Source organism: Vigna radiata, unplaced genomic scaffold, assembly GCF_000741045.1.
Source record: "Vigna radiata var. radiata cultivar VC1973A unplaced genomic scaffold, Vradiata_ver6 scaffold_158, whole genome shotgun sequence".
Taxonomy (NCBI): Eukaryota; Viridiplantae; Streptophyta; class Magnoliopsida; order Fabales; family Fabaceae; genus Vigna; species Vigna radiata.
This window is the reverse complement of record NW_014542914.1, coordinates 452781-469545: the sequence shown is the minus strand read 5'-3', so window position 1 is coordinate 469545 and position 16765 is coordinate 452781. Positions and strand designations below refer to the sequence as shown.

General features: G+C 32.4%; 3 protein-coding genes across 4 annotated transcripts; 1 reads left to right on the top strand and 2 right to left on the bottom strand.

Moving 5' to 3' along the window:
* Positions 1–2552: 2552 nt before the first annotated feature.
* LOC106752486 (cationic peroxidase 1) lies at positions 2553–4609 on the top strand. The gene is made up of 3 exons (XM_014634173.2): positions 2553–2766; positions 3383–3577; positions 3868–4609. Exons 1-3 carry the CDS (start codon positions 2557–2559, stop codon positions 4429–4431), a joined length of 969 nt encoding a protein of 322 aa, XP_014489659.1. The 5' UTR covers positions 2553–2556; the 3' UTR covers positions 4432–4609.
* A 1052-nt stretch (positions 4610–5661) lies between these two features.
* Positions 5662–11469, bottom strand: LOC106752487 (cationic peroxidase 1). Of its 2 annotated transcripts, XM_022777141.1 has the most exons (6): positions 10762–11469; positions 10245–10251; positions 7286–7434; positions 6711–6902; positions 6351–6516; positions 5662–6255 (listed from the first exon to the last, which is right to left on the bottom strand). In XM_022777141.1, the coding sequence occupies exons 1-6, from the start codon at positions 10828–10830 to the stop codon at positions 5870–5872; spliced, it is 969 nt and encodes a 322-aa protein (XP_022632862.1). In that variant the 5' UTR covers positions 10831–11469; the 3' UTR covers positions 5662–5869. The 2 variants fall into 2 exon arrangements, with proteins under 2 accessions (XP_022632862.1, XP_014489661.1); XM_014634175.2 differs by lacking the exons at positions 10245–10251; positions 10762–11469 and having other exon boundaries at positions 7286–8256.
* Positions 11470–11674: 205 nt separating this feature from the next.
* Positions 11675–14602, bottom strand: LOC106752485 (eukaryotic translation initiation factor 2 subunit alpha homolog). Its single transcript, XM_014634172.2, has 7 exons — positions 14154–14602; positions 13988–14044; positions 13821–13907; positions 13580–13726; positions 13330–13434; positions 12381–12479; positions 11675–12054 (listed from the first exon to the last, which is right to left on the bottom strand). The coding sequence occupies exons 1-7, from the start codon at positions 14526–14528 to the stop codon at positions 11902–11904; spliced, it is 1023 nt and encodes a 340-aa protein (XP_014489658.1). The 5' UTR covers positions 14529–14602; the 3' UTR covers positions 11675–11901.
* Between the last annotated feature and the right edge of the window lie 2163 nt (positions 14603–16765).

The window sequence follows — 16765 nt, the reverse complement described above, 5'->3', positions numbered from 1 at the left end:
TAAGTTTTAAGGTTAAGGATATTTTAATAATTTTCATCCTCAAAATTAAAAAAAATAAAAAAAGAACCCCCCAAACTCTTATTCATCTCTCTCATTCCTCCCAACCCTTACTCTTTCATCTCTTTCACTCCAACCTTCTTTCTCTCCTCTCTACTCTAGTCCGAATTGAAAAAAATCAGAAACACATGTCTTATTTTAATAATTTTCATTCTCAAAACTAAAAAACAAAAACCTCAAACCCTTACTCACCTCCTTCATTCCTCTCAACCCTTTCTCCTTCATCTCTCTCACTCAAACATTTTCTCTATTATCTCTGAACTAGCCCCAACTAAAAAAACACTCATTATTAAATAAAATGGTTAGAGAAAAAAAATACTTACATAAATAAAAAATTAAAGCACCTAATTTTTTCTTTATATAATTTAAACTAAAATTTTAAGATTTAGAATTTTTATTGTTTGATTTTATCGTTGAGAATTTTATTGTATTGTGATTTGTTTTTTCTTTACTAAAGGAAAACAAGTTAATGAATTTCTACCCAAAAAAAATTAAATGGCCACGGAGCAATGTTACGTAGTAGTCTCAGAATGTAAAGGAATGATGCTCATAAGTCTTGGTGCAAGTTGTGCCCGTCGGCTATAATATATATATATATATATTCAAGATAATAAAATTAAAGAGATTATGAATGAACTTGAATATGTCAATGACTCGACTCTTTACCAAAGTAAATTGTTTAATAATGACTGTTTTTTTAGTTAGAGCTAGTGCAGAGATGACAGAGGAAATGGGTTGAGTGAGAGAGATGAAGGAGAAAGGGTTGAGAGGAATGAAGGAGGTGGGTAAAGGTTTGAAGTTTCTTTTTTTAGTTTTGAGAATGAAAATTATTAAAATAAGACAAGTGTTTCTGATTTTTTTCAATTGGGGCTAGAGTGATGACAGAGAAAAGGTTGGAGTGAAAAAGATGAAAGAGAAAGGGTTGAAAGGAATGAGAGAGGTGGATAAGGGTTTGGGAGTTTCTTTTTTTATTTTTTTAATTTTGAGAATGCAAATTATTAAAATACCCTTAACCTTAAAACTTAGAATTCATTATATATAAGAGTATTTTTGTCTAATGAAACTCGGTACACGTTACTAAAATGTACCAACTAAAAAACAGACGTACGCAAGTTAGCAAACCCCTATATATAAATATAAAAGTTGATTAAGAATTTTTGCAATCCAATTATACTTAATATATATCCCTTTAAATTATGATTTTATACTAATTATGAATTCTTTTAAGCCGACCTAAAAAGTAGTACATTTAGTATTACAGAACGAAAAAAAACTATATATATGATACTGTTTACTTTTGTTATAACATTGCAGAATTGGTCGAGTTTTTCGTTTCAATATTTTCAACTTTACTTGGTTACCATTTTGTCAATACGAACTATTATATTCGTATATATAAATAATAGTTGTGTTGTGATAAACAAATACCAACTAGCTACTCTTACGCGCATGTTTTATGATCAGTTTACTTCATACGTTGGCTTTGACTTTTCACTAGCCGCTCACAATTTGAAATATTTGAAATGTTGATCACTAATAAGGTTATGATAAAAAAAAATATGATGTATCATAAGATCGACGAAATATTTTAAAAGATAATGATATTTTTTATATAAAGAATTTTTTTATAATCATTTTGACATACATAGCTCGTTATTTTTTACTTTCTTTTTTCTTTAAATATATAAAGATTAACTTTTATGGAAAAAGATTAACTTTTGTTTAAAATTATTTTCTTAATATGATGTCAGATTATTTGTTACATTCTATCATTACAAGATTTATTTTTTATTGAATCTATTTTACTCCTATCGAACCTTGAATCATTCATTAATGTTTAATATCATACACAAAATGTATATATTTTAACATTTGAAAGTTTCACATACATCAAGTAAAATAAAATCAAATTAAAGAATATACGTGGATATAATATCACTTAAACTAAAAGTCTACTTTTTACCCATGACGTGAAAGAACTTTTTTTTTTTTCACGAGTTTCATTAAATTTGTACCAACAACTCTCTTTGACCTGATAAGTAATACTTTTATCAAAAACTTTCATTTTTTCTTGATTACTTCATCCATTTAAGGTTTCTTTGTGAACCTGTGTTTCAAAAACTTCCGTGTAAATTTTCATTATAGTTTTCTGTATTCTGAAACATTAGTCCTAAAATTTTGAGGACAAGATTCTTAAAACCACTCTTCACTGTTTTTTGTTTAACATTCTTAGTTTTTGCTTAACATGCGACTTTTTCCCATTTCAAGCTGGCATACATAATGTACTTAAAGTTGCATGCAATGCATAGAAATGTGTGGCCAGTGGGGCAATATTTGAACATTTCTCTTACGCGGTTTAGTCAATTTGTAATTTATCAAAATCAAGTTGAAACATTTTACTTAGATTACTCAAACAAGTAAGCTGTAGCTGGTTGCTACTTGGAGCCTATATAAATGTCCCCTATCTATACACTTGTTAAGATCATGATCAAAAAGGAAATGGCTTCTCATCTCCAACACTTCCTTGTTCTTGCCATGCTCATACTTCTCACAATCCCTTCTCATGCACAACAACTCAGTCCTGATTTTTACATGCTTTGCCCTCAGGCACTTCCAGTCATTAAGTCAGTTGTTCAAAGAGCCATATTCCGTGAACGCCGTATGGGAGCATCTTTACTGCGTTTGCACTTTCATGACTGCTTTGTCAATGTGAGTTGCATACACATCCATGCATCATGTATTCCTTACTTCGTATCTCTCTCAAAGTTAGACAAAACAAAATTACAATATGAAGCATTGCAGATAGTGCAACAATGATCTGATATATATATAGCATGTGTCTGGCTTGTAAATGGTAATCTTATCTAGCTTTCTTTTCTACATGCTGCTAGTGTAATTAGTAACAAAGTCAAACTTGAAAATCATCAATAAAATCAGGTTTTTTTATTCATGATCATTTTCCCTTACTTTTTGTTTTCCTCTACCTTGACTTCTTATATACAGCCTGCATATATACTTCATTTCCAAGCCATGTTGACTGAGTCAAGTTAGTTGAATGAGCTCATTATACAGTTGATTTTCATAGGTGCTGAATTTAAATAATTAACACTAGTGTAAAAGTATACAATTTATTAATTATGTGTTATAATTAATGTAAAAGACTTTACCTAATGGATATATTTGGCAACAGAATGTTTCAAAGAACTTTGTATTGGATAATGTAACTATTCCTGATAAATTTAATGCATGCAAGAACATTGCATATAGTACATATTGATATATATTATTATCCTAAAAAAAGTAATGTGTATGGCTCAAATTATAGGGCTGTGATGGATCAGTTCTGCTTGATGACACCCCAAATTTCACAGGGGAGAAGACTGCACTCCCAAATATTGGCTCAATCAGAGGTTTGGAGGTGATTGATGAAATCAAAGCAGCGGTAGACAAAGCTTGCAAAGGTCCTGTGGTATCATGTGCAGATATCTTAGCAGTTGCTGCTCGTGATTCTGTTTCCATTGTGAGTGTGGACACTACTCATACTAATCTTAAGTGAACCCCACAAAATATATATATATATATATATATATATATATATATATATATATATATATATATATATATATATATATATATATATATATATATCTTCGTCATAGTTCTGATATCATTTTAGAGTAGATTTTAAGTCTAACTCAATCTCATAAAATTGACTTGTAAGATGAGGTTTGCACTCGGTTATATGTACTGAATTGGTGTTATATATGGTCGAAATATTAAAAAGGACTAAGTGTGGTTCTCTGATAACAGTTGGGAGGTTCACTCTATTGGTACAAAGTGCCATTAGGAAGAAGGGACGCAAGAACTGCAAGCAAGGATGCTGCAAACTCAAACCTTCCTCCACCATTTTTCAGTTTCTCCCAGCTTCTTGCAAATTTCCAAGCTCATGGACTTGACCTTAAAGATCTCGTAGCTCTTTCTGGTGCACACACCATTGGATTTGCACAATGCTCTACTTTTAGGAACAGGATTTACAATGACACCAACATAGACCCCAACTTTGCATCTTCCTTGCAGAGCACGTGCCCTAAAAGTGGTGAAGATAGCAATCTTTCACCGTTGGATCGTGTCACTCCCTCAAGAGTTGACACTTCATACTATAGTTCTTTGCTAAGTAAAAGGGGTCTTCTTCATTCTGATCAAGAGCTCTTCAAAGGAGATGGCAGTGAAAGTGACTCTTTGGTGAAGCTCTACAGCAGGAACCCTTTTGCTTTTGCAAGAGATTTCAAAGCTTCCATGATCAAGATGGGTAACATGAAGCCTCTTACTGGGAATGCTGGAGAGATCAGAGTCAACTGTAGAAAAGTCAACTGAATGCTTTCGGAGTGATGTAGGGTTTCCACAATGATGTGATCATTTCAAATATGGTTTAAATTCAAAGTTTATTTTTAAATATGTTGAATGAAATGTCATTTATTTTCATACTACTAAATGCTGTTGCAGCTTCAATGTCAAAGATTTTTGAGGTTCCATGTATTTCTTTTTATCATGTAATTGCAACTTGTTTGTATTTCTTTTGTAATTTTTTAGTATCATTAATTGAAATGAATTCATAATTAAATTGAGTTAGTTGTATTTTGTTCGTAATTTTCAAAGAGTAAATAATTATAACGAACTAAAATAATTACAATTACAAATAATATGCGTAAGGTAAAAAATTAGTTACGATTAATTATGTGAAATAAATATTCTAAAAAGGACAGTGATATTTAAACAACACATATTATGTAAAAGTGTGTTAAAAAATATCTCTTTTCTTCTAGAAAAACATGTTCTATGCATGGTTGGAAGGTTACATTAGCCTGGCAAGCCTCCAAACTATAAAGATGTCGAGATAAGATATTGACTTTTTATGGTCAAACGATGCATTAACAATTTGATATCCATAGTTAGTCCAATGTCCAAAAGGGATTAGTCCAAGATCAGCATCCAAAAACTTGGTAATATATAATTGTTCACATTTAGTCTTCATTTATTTTTTTTTATCAACGATAAAAAAATATATTAATTAAAAATATTTGAAGTGTTCTAATTCTTTTATAAAAACATACAAAACGAAAATGCAATCATAAAGAAGTACACAAACAAGAGTTTTATAAACAAAGAGATTGATAATAGAAATGTAATAATGTACTCAAACAAATAAATTTACTCATATTAAGTTTGAACATGTTGGACTATCTCACTAATTATTATCTAGCATAGTTTAGGTTTTATTTTTCATCATTTGTATCTATCTATTCTTAAATATTATTTGAAAGAATATATGGAAATGGTGAAATCCATTGTTAGAATAATAGATTATTGATTTATTTCTTCATCTACTTTTCTGGAGGAACAAGTATTTCAATACTAATTATTGATTATGTTAACTTTTTTTATGTATCAGTATTTTATTAGTTTGTATATTTTATTGGTCTGTATATTACAAATCACGATAAGTTGATGTAAAAAAGTTATAAAAAAAAAAGTTGTTAAAAATATTTTCCATTAAATAAATAGCAAAATCTTGTTTTATGGAATGAGAATTGAAATGGCATGAGAATATATATAACACTCTTTATTTAAAGTATTCAATTGATGGAGAACTACAACTAAAAGTAAACTTGAAACACACATTCAGATTCTTTGATCATTAACAAAACTCGCACACACCTAAAACAAAAGCCATAACACATAAAGATTGTGACTGAATGAGCATAATTCTCTAGCGAGCTTTGCTCAATTTATGCTCATCAAATTTTCTGCATTTTCAGTTAACTAGGCGGCAATTTGTACGGATTTGGCCACTGGTTCCTGTTAAAGGACTGAGGTTTCCCATTTTGACCATGGCACTAGAAAAGTCTGCATAGAAAGCTGAAGAGCTTGTGCTGTAGGTAGTGACCTGAGAATCGGTGGAACCACCACTGAAGAGTTGCTGATCAGAATGCAGAAGCCCTTTCTTGTTCACCAGATTCTTGAAATAAGCATTGTCAAATAACACATTGGTGGTCACATCAAGTGGGGACAGGTTGCTGTCACCATCAGTGCTAGGGCAATTTGACTGTGTTGATGTTGCAAAATCTGAATCAATGTTGCTTTCATTATAAATCCTACCCCGGAAGAACTGGCATTTCGCTTGCCCTGTTGTATGAGCTCCTACAAATTGTACATAAACTTTTAGATCAGATTGTGCTGAATTTACATATCAGATACCAAAATGCACTAGAAAATTCTGCATAGTTCTCAATTACCTGACAGAACTACCATCTCTTTGGTGGTAAACCCCTTATTTGAAAAAGCTGTTATGAGATCACTCAGATCCAATTGAGGGGATGGAATATCTGTGGTGGCAGCATCTTTACTTGCAGTGGTTGAATCTCTTCTGCCTAAGCCAACAGTCCATGATGAACCACCCAACTGAGATAATAAAAATGCCACGCATCAGAAATCATCTTAATATAATTACTATGAGAATCTACAATTAACATACATCAATAAATTAATGAAAACGTAATTATTCGTTTGTTATACATATGTAATGAATTTTCTTGTTTGTGTATTTTTCTTCTATATGTTCATATTATTAGTATTATTGTACTAAATTAACTTACTGCTACGACAGAATCACGAGCAGCAACTGCAAGAATATCTGCACAGGAAACAATTCCTGGACAAGCACTTTCCAACTGACTTTTGATGTCGTCGATTACATCAAAACCTCTTAGAGAATTCACGTTTGCAGCAGCTGACTTCTCTCCCGTGAAGCTTGAAGTGTCATCTAGAAGAACTGATGCATCACATCCCTACAAGTTTCATAATAATATTTAATCAATAAAGGCAAAATGTGTTCTCCATGGCATATATATACTAGAAAAATAAACGTGTAACGCATTGAAACTCATCTATCTATTCCATGAAAGAGTCCAAGGGTGAAGAAATGTTTCGAGATCATGTGATGTTAAAGTTTGTTTCTCTGTTATAACACAGTAATATTAGCTTCTCTGCGCACAAACGAAAAACAATTCTCAAGGGTGGTGAGAATATAAGTTGCTCATTTTATCTGTATATTTTGTAGGTCATACATGCATGAATGTTCATGCAGACGTACGTGAAATTACTCATGCATGAGTAAGAGAGTGAAAGAGATGAAAGGATAAGTAGAGAGAGAAAGAGAGACGGAACTTGCATTAACAAAGCAGTCATGGAAATGAAGACGAAGCAAGGATGCTCCCATGCGACGCTCTTTGGAAACAGCAGTTTTCACTGCAGATTTGATGGTGGAGAGAGCAGTGGGGCATGATGTTGCATAGAAATCTGAAGAAAGCTGAGAAGAGGCTATGGCAAGTAGAGAAAAGAAAACAGAGAAGAAAACCACGTTGCTACGTGAATTCAAAGCCATTATTGCTAGGTCAAGTTTAACTTGAAGCTGTGGTTTTGTGAGTGGACACTACTCCTCCAGCTTAATATATAGAAAGCCATGCGCGGTCTATTTTGGACCTTGTATGATCTGGTTCTCATCAACTTTAAATTGGTCAAAAGAACAGAAAACTAAGCACTATGCATATTATTAGCTATTGGGTTTCAACCAAAGTCTCCCATTTTCGTTTATCATTGCATGGTGTGTTCTATATTAAATTAAAGGTAATGCGTTAAAAGTAGCGTGGGAAAAACAGATTTATTATTCTATTGGTAGACTTAGAAAAGGCATTTCCAAGGAATGCATTATTGCCTGCTAAGCAAAGCAATGTTACCTGAAGAAAAGTTTTAAGTGCAAAAACTGTTCTCTTCAGACATGTGAGTTTTATAGTAAAACAGTTCAGAAGAATTACACAAACAATCACGGCATAAAATTTAAGAAAATGCTTTTGCAGAACTAAAGTGTAATAATAACTTGTTCTTTCTTCTTTTACTTTTGGAGGAATGTTTTAAAATGTGTGTATGCAAGAAAATGCAATATATATGTATGGTCTTTCTTTGTGATTAATTTACTATACTGATAGCTTTCTGTAATGGTGGTGTTAAAGGCATTTGTAAAGGAATTAAAGAGAGGAATACTCTGAGATTCCAAATAAAAAATTCAGCAGAGCAATAATTAGTGCTTTGACATGTGTTGGTTATAGAATTGCAAAGTCTAAAAGTTAATTTTGTTGAGCTCGATTAGAAGATACCTAATCCTGCAGAAAACAATCACAAAAGGTAGCTACCAACTTATATATATAGCAGTGTTAGTATAAAATTGTTAAACGCTAATATCAAATAAATTATTAGAGTTAGGCTAATTGAAGAAAGATAATAATATTTACATAACATTTTTTGATATTTAAATATTATTTACGTGTTATTTATAATAATATTTATAATTATTATTAATTGTAAAATAATTTTAAATTAATTATAAAATGATACGTAAATAATATTCAAATATTAAAAAAATTTGTCTAAAATATCATTATACAGAAAGGAATTAGGAATGTGAACATGCAATTGAAGGAATCAAAGGTAGTCAAATCCTAAGCTTGGAAACCAAGTTCTGCCAATCTGCCAAACTTCAGAACATTCCACATGTCTCATTATATTAATATATTAATTAGAACAAAAGTAAACATTGAATACAGAAAAGGGTCCAAAAGGTTCATATTTAAAGATGCTTTCTGAGATCACCATGTGCGGATCGAATACTTAAATATGTATAATTTGTCATGTGATGTTCCAATTGATCCTATATATATGTCGATAAAGATAAAAGATTGGTATGAGAAATGATACTTTAATATACATCAAGTTTTTATATTTATTATTTTTTTACTTTTAACTTTATTTTTTTAATATATAAGAATTTATTTTATGATTATTTTACTCTAACATGTCTGAAATAAATATGAAAGTATGTAATCATATGATTATTGTTTTTCATAGGAATTTGGAGGAAGGTAGCAGCCAAAATGGAAAATATGGAGCAACGAAACCCCCACTAAACTCATCATGGTTGACACTTTTTTCTTTTTCCCTTACCAGAATATTTAAAAGAATATCTTTGTTTTACACACTTCTTTTTCCATTTGTCTATATATTACATTATATTAATTATTATTATTATTATTATTATATATTGAATAATCATTATTCATGTAATATTTTTGTTTAAAATGTGCAATGTCGTAGTTTGTCGAATTTAAGATGAAATAGAATTTGAATTAATCAATTTTTATTGATATAAATTAATTTGAATCTTTTTTTCTCATAATCCAAAGATAAACTAAGTTAATCATGGTTTAAATTATTTGAATATTTAAAGCGTTCTAAGTTCTATTTTAAGTAAAAAAAATACATTATTTTATCTAAAATTTAAACATAATTTTCATTAAAAAGTGGAAGCAACATATTTAAAATAACTTAAACTACAAATAAGAAATTTTCAGAAAATGAGAACACCGTAATATTTATTTATAATAGTCAATAATAACACGATTACATTTTTAATATAGTTCAAATTCATCAAAATAAACTTAAAATCAAATATCTAGAATTTGGTTAATTTATTAAAATTAGATGCTATTAAACTACATTTAAACTTTTTTTAATTGATGGGGTTAAATGAGGAACACACTTATTTCCCCCTCCGGAGTATTCAAAGCTAGTTCAATTAATTAATTCTTCCCTATAATTAGCTGTATTAGGTAGCGAAAGATAGAAGAGAAAAACAAAATTAGCCGTAAAGATTTTGAATGTGCAATCAAATTAGCCTACATAAGGCATCCCACCAACACATAAACAATAGGTTGAACAATTTAATATAAACCAAACTATGAATGTAATTCATCTTTCACATTTGTAAGTTAATATATATGATGTGCATTGTGTAAAATTTTATAACTCATGTTAATATGCATAAGTGCAATTAATGATAATCTCAATTTGCACATCCTTCTTGGGATCCATAGCACGAGGGATATGACTATATACATGTGAGTGGAAGAAGCATTTGAGTTTAAACTGGGAGGATCCAAAAAATTCTTATGGTTGACAAAACAGGTCCATTACATACTGCAACTACCACTGACTAGCATAATCTACCAATCCACAAATTTCCTTGCTTTTAGTTTAAAACATTGACAATTTTGGAATCTAGGTGGTTGTTATGTAACTTGAGTCCTCAGGTAATGATTGCAACAAACTGGAACATTTTGACAAATTTTCATCTAAATGAAACAAGAATTTCTTACATTCATGGATATTTTATGGCTAAAAAACCAGTTTATGGAAAACATTGTAAAGGTTTTTCCTTTAGACAGACTAGTATTTGGATCTTTATGACAAGTTTCTTCCAGTACATTATAACATGCACATAGCTGAAGGAGTTAGTTCCAACTTCCAAATATCACCAAAGTAGGAAAATGATTCCATCCTTCCACCAAAACCAAAGCAGGAAATGACACTGTTTTCATTGGGTGTGCTCAAATTGGCCCTTACACACTATTTTTAAGTTGTCTCTTGTACACCAAGAAATGTTATCATGTTCATCACTCCATATGAAATTATTCACTTTTGCCATCTATACTAGTGATAATCTAAAAAAACAAATTCTACTGCTTGCTACCCAGCTTGACAGTAGAAAGTAGAATACAGAAAGCAATATACTAGAAAGTAAACTGTAATGCATACAATTATAAATGATAAAAAAAATACAATCATAAATGAGGTTGAAGAGGCAGCCATTGGGCTGACAACCATAAATTATACGACTCAGCCTAGGCATGATGAAAATAAGCTCCCAATGAACTAAAATGGGGTGGCAAAACCGACCGACCAACCATTTCCGTGCTCCCCACTCAACACTTCCCTATTTCCCCCCATTAATAATCAAGATTGAAGATCAGTTCCCACTCTTTAATTTCAGTTTTCCATGTCTTAAATCTAACAATCTCTCAGGTATGGTCGTTAAATAGGGATTCCAAACATAAGCAAAAAAAAAAATATTTTCTTAATCATGAACCGAATTGTATTATCCATAGCTAACAAAGTCATAAAAACACTAAAACATAGATCTAAGACCGTTTCATATAAAGAAACAATAAAAACATCTGCATTATGCCATTTTAAAGTAAAATAACTCACTGCATAGCTAATCAAGAAAAATATAAACTTCAAAATAAATCATAATGCAACGAATAACAGTCAAAATGAACTTCAAATAGCTAGGTAAGGGGACCCTTCCACAGTGGCTTAATGGACTTAAACTCTTTATTTGTGAGTCTCTTTTCACCCTATTGGTACACGTACCCATAAATCACAGAGCACACACACACAAGGGTCATCAACAAAATAAAGAGATAATTAGAGAGATACCAACATCCATCAGCAGAACATGAGCAAGATACTATTTAAGCTATGTATAAACAGGGTAAAAAAAATACTTAAATAAATTCACAAAAACAAAGGAGAACAACTTCAATCATTTTCAATAGTTCGGGTCTTAAAACGGCCAGTTTTAGCCCAAAGCTTTATCAATAGTTGGGGAAAAGATGAATAAATAAATTTGTTCAAATATAGTTGTGGCCTAGATTCAAATATCTTGTTTCTTAGACAAAAACAGCTATTTTTGGTAAACTCCTCAGTTTGGGTTGAATACCCTCATCAAGAAACTACAAAATCGCTTTGAAAGTTACATGACTCAAAAAACAGTACTTCAACTTTGTATTATACAATCGCACATGAAAACAGTTTCTAAAGAATAATGAAAAACACAAAATTAGTAAAGCCGTACTATGCTATCTATGCCTTACTATACCCACAAGTTATTTTTCACTCTGTTATCGCAGAACCATTATCCACATCAACCTCGCCCATTCCTGTATCTTCTTCCTCCTCACTGTCTTCATCTCCACTGACCTCCTCATTATCTTGGCGCAGCTTAGCCATGTGCTCAGCAAGCAATTTATCATCACGTTCACTCACCTGAAACAAAAATGAGGCGTCAAACCTCCCAGAGTAAGAAAGTACTACAACTCTTTTACAAAAAATAGTGAACGAGACCCAAAAACAGTGGACAAAATTGTAACTCAATAGAATATATAGTTAATAAGAAAAGGAAAAAAAACTATTTTGACACCATCAATTAAAAATACACCCACATTACGACTACTTTTAATAATTAAATTGTTAAAAATAGGATATTTAATTATAATATTCAATAAAATAATAACAAAACCAATTGTCAAGTGGGAGTAAAAATTGAGGAGTGTCAACCAATCATCTCCATAAAAAAATAAAGTGACACTCACTGCTCTAGCTGCCTCCTTAACCACAAGTTTACCCTTGTGTTGTTCTATTGCTTCAGTGCAAGAAGTAATGGCATTGTTGAGAACCAATATTCCTTGCTCCTGTTCAGACCATAACAAAATACACATTATTTTCAATAGCAAGGTTATCATTTGAAGTTAATGAGACCAATCTAGAACTTCTTCATGCATGTTATAGTGTCTAACAGTTGGGATATTAATAAATTTAGTTTCCTGAACTCTCCCAATGCTGTTCTATGACACAATCAGAATAGAAAATCTCTACAAAGTAACAATACAGTACCCATATATAACATGACTGAAGTACAACTTGCTCATAACAGCAAAAGTTACAGTTTCTAGAGAAATCACAACTTCTAGGTAACAGAATTTGATTCTCATTAGGTACCAGAATATACCGAACACAAACACTAGATATCATATTCAGTAGCTGCAAGAGAGATAATGAGAACTATGGTTAAATTTGGTACAAAAGGCAGAAACTTTCAAGCAGAGTCTGTTTCAAGCAGCTTCTGATGCATATCCTTAAGATTATGATTAAAACAATCAAGTACTCCACTAAGCTTTTATTTTCTTTTACGTATACATCCTTGTAGAAACCAACCACAACGGAGAAATATAGTTTTACCACACCACACCGACTTCGATAAAATAAAGAGTTATGAGAGAATGGTCAGGCCCTGAGGGAGGAACCCTATTTGGCTGTTGCAAAATGCATGGCTTACATGGGAATCATACTAAAGTTAAACAGTTTCCAACCTAGTTCTAACACCTAAATGCCCTAGAGCACGATCTATAATACAGCAATAGCATCAAAGTCATATCTCAAATATCCAAATATTATATACACAGGAGCCAGATCTTCAAAGGCTTACTTAATTTAGTTAAAAGAACAAATCAACTTATAAAAAAATGTGAAGATTAAACTAACCTTGTCAAGTGTCTGAGTAGTAAGAACATAAAGTGGGGGAGCAACCAGTTTAATTTTGACAGGGCAGTCATCGTTTCCAGCAGCTTCAGCTCTACGCATTGCCTCCTGTATAATCAAATGATTATAAAAACTGAGAATACTGTGGAAGGTAAGCTATAAGCAGTACTGCATCATATAAAAATCAGACACCAGAAAGAAAGAATGGAACTTTTTATCCAAAATAGACAGGTGAAACAGAAACAATTAAGACCTTAATGTGAAGAACACCATCAAATTGGAAACATTTCATTTCAATATCAGCCCTAATTTTCAAGGGCTGCGGGGTCATCCGTCTTCTAATATTTTTCACGAGAGAATCCTTCACTTCTTCAGACACAGCTGGGACTACCTTAGTCACCTACGGGCAAGACATAAAAAGAAAAAAAAAATACATTCAGTCATGACAAAAGACTCAAAAAAGGTGGTAAATTTTACTCTGTAAAAAACTTTACCTCTTGCCCATCAGGGCCAACTTCCTTGATCTCACGAGTGAGCGTATTCAAAACTGAATCAGGATCGGTGACAATTATTTTGAAAGCCTGGACAAAGTGAAGCTTATTCAGTAAAGATTACAAGAGTCAGAAAAGCATCAAACAATTAAAAAAGAAAAATTGCCCACCTCAAAAGCATGACCATATTTGCGATATAAAGGCCATCCAATATGAACATAGAGCTCCTACACAACAAAGGCCATTTAAATTTAGTTAAATAAGCAGAAGAGAAACCGTGCAATGGTATATAGGAAGTGATGAGCTCTGAGAAAAAGATGGGGTTTTGGTCAGTACCTCCAAATCGATGTCGAGGGTTTCAGCAACGTGGCGCATGATGGAGTGGACGAGCTTGCTCTTGTTGTACCTCTCCTCGCAGGCCTGAATATCCTCTTCGGAGACCCTACGCTTGCTGAGATCGATGTAACCCTTTTCCTTGTCGACACGGAGGACCATGACGGGCTCGATGCGCCCCACCTTGATGAGGCTGCTGACGCTCCGAATCCGACGGCGGGAGAGCTCCGAGAACAAGATCATACCCTCGATGTTGTTGTACTCCAGAAGTGACACGTAGGCACCCATGTCCGCGATGTTCTTCACCTGTATCATCACCGCCATGTCCACCTCCGGGTACCTCGCCTCGTACATACGACATTCTAGGTTCGGACCCATCCTTCGATAATCTCTCTCAGCGCCGACTCAGGGTTTCGTTTAGCTCTGGGGGAAATAGGAATGGGAAGAAAGACTACCTGAGAATCCTATCTTCCAAGTTATTGGGCTTTCATTGGGATCAATCTCGGCCCAAAACAGTTGCTTACACTATATACACTCCCCTGTTTACTAAACAAACGTTTACTTTCAAAAAATATTTGCAAAATGGAACGAAAAGAAGATTTTTTTTTTTCTTTTTATTTTGGGTGTTTATTGAAATAATCATTAAGAAGAGTGACTGGTATGAAAGAACTATATCATGTGGAAAGTAAGTTCTTTTTTTTATCTCATTGTTTGGTCCATGTATAGTATAATATCTAGACCAATCGGTTAGTATCCAATACCGACAGATCTTTCCACTGTAGCAGTGCTCAGTAACCAAGTTGAGTCAGGACCAGCGCTTGTCAAAAGTCAATTGAGCACAAAGATCGGTAAAACGCTTACAAACTACGACAGGTGATATTGGGTCACTGTCATATATAATTGGAAAAAAAGGGAAAGAAGTAATTAGGTATAATATAATTAGAGAAAAAAGAAGACAATAAATGAAAAGACATGAAATGAAAATGGGGGAGAAACGGAAATGAGAGACTACAAGAAGTGAAACGGAAATGGAAGAGGAAAATGGAATCCGTGAGAGATGGGTGGGGGTGTAGCTGCCCAAAAAAATAAATGAGTAAAAGTCGAAAGGATAAAATTGAAATCAAAAAAATTTGAAGAGATGGAGGAAGCATATGGTGGTGGTGGAGGGAGCAACACCCAATATATTATTGGACTAGTAGTCCAGCAAGTTAAGGATATCTTGCTAAAGAAAGCTTATATTTATAAAACTGTTTATAAGACCAACTGAATTCTAAGGGAAAACTGTTTAAGATAAATCTGTTTATATTTTATTAAGCTTATAAATACAGGTTCAAGGCAAAAAGCCAGGTACCTTCTATTCACGCTTCACTTGTACTAGAAAATATTCCACAGTGATAATAAGATCACTATCTTGAGAGCTGAGACTCTCCAATTCACGTCTAACTTGAGCGTCAAAGTACCTTTTGCAGGTACCTCCCCCCTCTGCTGATGAAGGAGAACAAGCGACATGAGGCGAAGGAGCGCAACTGGTCCCATTGAAGAACAAGCGAACGGTCCAGATCACAGGCAAGCGAATGGTGCAAATGATCAAAGGAGACGAAAACGCGTCAGCTAGATTGATCTCTCGGTCCCACAAAATTTATACCGAAAGAGTCCACAACAACAATGTATGAATAAAAGCAGCAAGCAAAACAAGTTTGGTGAAAGTTTGGTACATATGTGTCTGAAGATTAAAAGAAAAACAATAATGTGAAGAAGCATGACGTTAATAATTATAAATTGGTTGAATGTGGATGATGGATGATTGTCTTTGTCGAAAACACAGAGAGAGAATGTAGTTAATGATGTAAAGGAGAGAATATGAAGAAAAAATATGTTAGAGTGCATGAGTTATTATGCATGGAGCATGATGACAGTGGTTGTTCCTAGTCAAGGACCAGAGGAAAGAAACAATATAAGGGAACATGCACGTACATTGTAATGTGTCTGTTTTCACCACTTAGTAACCCAATATTTTATTCCTTTCATTCATTACAAAATGTTACGTACCCTAAATGTTCTTTCTCCATTTTTGTTTTCCCTCTTCTAATAAGATAAAGTGCAGAATTAATTGCTTAATGTATTTAGCTGTTTTTGGAATGGACATGTAAAAGACCAACTGATGAAAACATGTTATTATAAGGATGAAAAGAGTACACAAAAGTTAATTGGTAAAAAAACAGTGACACATGTGACCCCGTAATTTTTTTTCTAATATAATTTTATGAATTATTTATACTAAAAATGTTTATAAAAAGTAAGTGGTAAAAACTGACTAATCTAATAATGTGCTTTGAGCTGATGTTAACTTTAAGATATTTCTTATGTTATTATACTAATTTTTATCCAATTGTTTCATTAACTTCTAATAATGTATGTTAGTACATATTTCTATCTATAAGTATTTAAAAATATGAATAATTAATTGAGAATATTAGTACATATTCGACTAATTCAATATCTATACAGTACATGTCATTTTCGTTTATATCTGCTAAACAAATATAATCTTTTAAGAAGGAAATAATTTTACAACAGAAAAATAAAGCATGCAATGATAAACTATTACTCCAATA